This window comes from Siphateles boraxobius, unplaced genomic scaffold, assembly GCF_051911475.1.
Source record: "Siphateles boraxobius isolate OS27281-9 unplaced genomic scaffold, OSU_SipBor_1 19, whole genome shotgun sequence".
NCBI lineage: Eukaryota > Metazoa > Chordata > Actinopteri > Cypriniformes > Leuciscidae > Siphateles > Siphateles boraxobius.
The window spans coordinates 34,725,001-34,730,000 of NW_027508799.1; the positions used below are offsets into that span (position 1 = coordinate 34,725,001).

A 5,000-nucleotide genomic window follows, 5' to 3' on the forward strand; every position below is an offset into this window, starting at 1 on the left:
TAATGCATTAAAACCGATTTCAGATGTAACAAGGAATATTATACTGCATTTAACTTTGGTTTCAATTATTTATGAAAATCTATAATGCATTATAACATACGTTAATATACCTTTATAATGGATTATACATAAAATCTTCAAGTAAAGTGTTAGTAAAATTCTTAATGTATATATACACACACGATACCATTCAAAAGTTTTTTTTTAATGTTTTTAAAAAGGAGTCTCTTCTGCTCACCAAGTCAAAAATACAGTAAAAATAGTGAAATATTATTATATTTTTAAACAGCTGTTTTCTATGTGAATATATAGTAAAGTGTAATTTATTCCTGTGATCAAAGCTGAATTTTCAGCATCATTACTCCAGTCTTTAGTGTCACATGATCCTTCAGAAATCACTATAATATGATTTGATGCTCAAGAAAAACACAGTTGTTGGAAACAGTTGTTTTATTACATTAAGAAAATGTTAGATTTCACACTTTTTTCAGTATTTGTTTATGAATAAAAGGTTTAAAATATATTTTTTAAATATTATTTTTATAACAATGTCAAATATTTACTCTCAGTTTATTAACTATAAATTTAATGCATCCTTACTGAATAAAAGTATTAATTGTTAGCCATATATATATATAAAAAAAATTCTTAGGTAAGTACATGTAAGAGCACATACAGTAAAATTGTCACGTTTTGGTTTGTTCATGTCATGTTCTATGTCTGTCATGTGATTCCCTGTTTGTCATGTGATCCTGCCATGTATTAGTCTGTATATTCATGCCACGCCATGCTTTTGTTTTATATTTGCTTTTATTCATAATTAAACTGCTCTTGGGTTCTAACTGCAACTTGCCTCCAGTGGATCCTTACAGAAAAACTAGACGAACAATGAACAGACGATTAACCAATGACACGACACATGGCAGGATCACATGACAAACGGAATCACATAACAGACATGGAACATGACATGAACAAACCAAAAAGACCAAAATCGTGACAAAAATAAACCGCAACCATATATATATATATATGACTGCAGTTTATTTTACTGTATGTGCACTTACATGTACTTCCCTAAGAAAATACTGGTAATATAAAGTAACTACAGGGGTTAAGGTTAGGTTAAGCTGGTATAATTTCAGGGTTAGTACCTAGTTATAACCATAGACAGTGTTATAACCCAGTTATTGTAATTGCTATAATAAGTATATTATGTACATGGGGAACGGGACGGTACCATATCAATATATATCACATAAAAAATTTATTAAGGTAACACTTTATTTTACAGTGTCATTGTTACGTATGTAACATTTAGTTGCAATGACAGTTAATTATGCATAATTATATACAACTAAACCAAACCCTAACCCTATAGTAAGTACATGTAGTTACTTAATATTATTCAGTACTTGAATGTATAATTAAAGTGTAACAAAGACACCTTAAAATATATCTAAAAATGTTTCTGCCACTTTCTCCCGGAGCTACTGAGACGCTATTCAGATTCATGTTGTCTTGAGTGTGTATTGCATCATTCTGTGCTGCTGAACGAAACTCCCACAATCCTTTAGGGCAAAAAGTTGTTCCCTAACACAAACGAAGAGGAACGTTTGTGAGTCGCTTATATTGTGAGTTTTTATATTCATAAAAACTTCTGGAGTAAATCATGGTGAACTTCCTTCTCAGAGGAAACTGCAGCTCCTGTTATTCCTGTCAGTGTGTGTGTGTGTGTGTGTGTGTGTTCATGGCTTTATATTGTGAGATAACCGCATGTTGACAGTGAATAAACAGAAGAGAGGCGTTACATTGCTCTACTTTCCTCTGTTAAGTGATTCTGTTCTTCATAACCTCCAGCGATGTGTGTGTTTGTTAGGTGTTGAATGATGTGAGTGAGATAACGTGTGTGTGTGTGTGTGTGTGTTTCCTCATGACAGGCCTCCAGCTGTCTCTGACCCACAATCCCACTGGATAAACATGGAAAAGCTGATCAGAGAGAGAAAGAGCGACGTTAAGTGTTTGTGAGTAACACTGCAAGTTCAGACACACTTATAAATGTAATTTAATTATATAGCAGAATATCAAATCAAGTGTATTTATATAAGTTTGTGTTTACATAATACATGTGTGTGTAATTATTTTGTATATACAGCTAAATACACAAACATGCATGTATATATTAAAGAAAAATGTGTTATTTATATATATAATATTTATATATAATATACATGACGTATAAATGTATATATATACAGTATGCAAATATTTCATATATATATATATATATTAAGGCTGTGAAAAGATTAATCGCGATTAATTGCGTCCAAAATAAAAGTTTGTGTTTACATAATATATGTGTGTGCACTGTGTATAATTGTTTTGTAGAAATATATACCTGCATGTGTGTGTATTTATATAAGAAATATTTGTTATTTATATATAGAATATTTATATTTATATATAATATAAATTATATAAATATATACAGTATATACATGCAAATATTTCTTAAATATATACATGCATGTGTGTGTATTTATATATATATACAAAATAATTATACACGGTGCACACACATATATTATGTAAACACAAACTTTTGTTTTGGATGCGATTAATCGCGATTAATCTTTTCACAGCCCTAAATATATGCTTATGTGTGTATTTATATATACAAAATAATTATACAGACATATATAGTATAACAAACTTTTATTTTGGATTCGAATTATCGTTGCACAGCACTAAAATAAACACTTTATAATCAAAATAATAGCAAGTTTGAACTGCAAAACACTAGATGTAGCGTTGAGGATGAAGAGAGTCAGTATTTTCACTGTGTTTTTGTGGAAGCTGTGATGCACTTTATTTTTCAGGATTCTTTGATGAATAGAAAGTTTAAAAAAACAGCATTTATTTTAAACATAAATCTTTTGTAGAATTATATACTGTCACTTTTGACCTATTTAATGCGTCATTGCTGAATAAAAGTATTAATTTCATTAAAGAAAATCCTACTTACCTCAATTTTTGAATTATCACGGTTTCTTCAAAAATCTGAACACTGATAATAATCATAAATGTTCCTCGAGCAGCAAATCATCATATTATAGTGATTTCTGAAGGATCATGTGACACTAAAGACTGGAGTAATGATGCTGAAAATTCAGCTTTGATCACAGGAATAAATTACACTTTACTATATATTCACATAGAAAACAGATGATTTACATTATAATAATATTTCACTATTTTTACTGCATTTTGCACATAAATGTCTTGGTGAGCTGAAGAGACTTCTTTTAAAGCGTTAAAAAATGATAATTATTCCAATCTCTTGGCCTGTAGCGTGTGTAGGTGTTTATCATGAAGAAAGCTAGAAGACTTTAGTCACACTTTGGTCTCTCACATTAATTTCTCTCTCTCTCACACACACACACACACACACACACACACGACGGCTTGTGTTCGCCCTTCTGCTGAGCTCTGCTCGTTTTTCATGGACTAAAGTCTTGTATTTAAATACATTTAGATATGACAGATCAAACACCCGCAGTACTGCTCTCTGTGTGTGTGTGTGTGTGTGTGTGTGTCTGTGCATGAGTCTGAGTGCATGTGTCTGTGTGAGAGTGTGTGTAAGTGTGTGCGTGCGTGCTTGTGTATGTATCTGTGTGTGTCTGCATGCGTGCGTGCGTGTGAGTGCGTGTGTGTGTGTCTGTGTGTGTTTGTGTCTGTTTGTGAGAGTGTGTGTAAGTGTGTTCGTGTGTGTGAGTGCGTGTCTGTGTGTCTGTACGTGGGAGTGTGAGTGCGTGTGTATGTGTGTCTGTGTGAGAGTGTGTGTAAGTGCGTGCGTGCGTGTGTGTGTGTGTGCGTGTGAATGTGTGTGTTTGAGTGTATGTGAGTGTGTGCCTGTGCGTGTGTGCGTGTGAATGTGTGTGTTTGAGTGTATGTGCGTGTGTGTGTGCGTGTGAATGTTTGTGTTTGAGTGTATGTGTGCGTGCGTGTGTGAGTGGCGTGTGAATGTGTGTGTTTGAGTGTATGCACGTGTATGTGTGTGTGTGTGTGTGCGTGTGTGTGAGAGTGTGTGTGTGTGTGTGTGTGTCTGTGTGTTTGAGTGTATTCGTGCGTGCGTGTGTGAGTGTGTGTCTGTGCGTGTGCATGTGTGTGTTTGAGTGTATGCACATGTATGTGTGTGTGTGTGTGTGTGTGTGTGTGTGTGTGTGTGTGTGTGTGAGAGTGTGTGGGCGAATGTGTGTTTGAGTGTGTGCACATGTATGTGTGCGTGCGTGTGTGTGTGTGTGAGAGTGTGTCTGTGTGTTTGAGTGCGTGCGTGCGTATGTGTGTGTGTGCATGCGTGCATGCGTGTTTATGTGCGTGTGTGTGTGTGAAAATCTGCTTTAGCAACATGAGCACACGGAGGTGTTTATTAGGAGAACACACACACACACACACACTACAGTACGTGTGTAAAGGCTCATTGTTTCAGGCCTCTCATGTTCCATTAGTGTTGCCATTGTTTCTGTCAAAGTGAAGCTGCTCGTGAGCATCAGGGACACACACACTAGCGCTCCCCAGATCCATCTGAACATGTTAATTGACCAGAATGTTGATTTCAGAGCCGAATGAGGTTGTTTTTCAGGAGTGACCGGGATAATTAGGGACGAACGCTGGGTTTGTGGGACCCCGGAGCCTCACTGACACATTTATTATAGTTAACTAAGCCCAAAACCTTAAAAACATGTTTGTGCCGTGAAATAAAATAAACGTTAACTGAAATAAATTTTCCTAGCTTTTCCTGCTTGAATGTTGATTATTTTCCTCATGTTCTCCATTGTTGCGGCTCCTCTTTCCCAGTCTGTCTGTAACGCTCTGTTTACTTCCTGTCTCTATGAAGCCCCTTCTTCTGAAAAGCACACTGTGCTCTGATTGGTTGGCTGGATTAGTGTGTTGTGATTGGTCGAGTGCTTCGAGTGTGTTTGGGAAATGTCCCGCCCCTT

The 5,000-nt window shown here is 35.3% G+C and overlaps 1 protein-coding gene across 7 annotated transcripts in view; it reads left to right on the forward strand.

Moving 5' to 3' along the window:
- LOC143742373 (uncharacterized) overlaps positions 1–5,000 on the forward strand; it is a 71,926-nt gene that overhangs the window by 40,422 nt on the left and 26,504 nt on the right. For 4 of the 7 annotated variants that reach the window (XR_013205434.1, XR_013205437.1, XM_077235232.1 and 1 more), the window contains one exon: positions 1,941–2,024. The exons of the other annotated variants lie outside the window; for them this stretch is intronic. Coding sequence is in view for 2 of the 4 variants with exons in the window: in XM_077235232.1 (XP_077091347.1) it covers positions 1,941–1,978 (38 nt within the window). In the remaining 2 variants the exon portion in view is untranslated. The remainder of the gene's footprint in view (positions 1–1,940; positions 2,025–5,000) is intronic. 7 annotated transcript variants of the gene reach the window in all.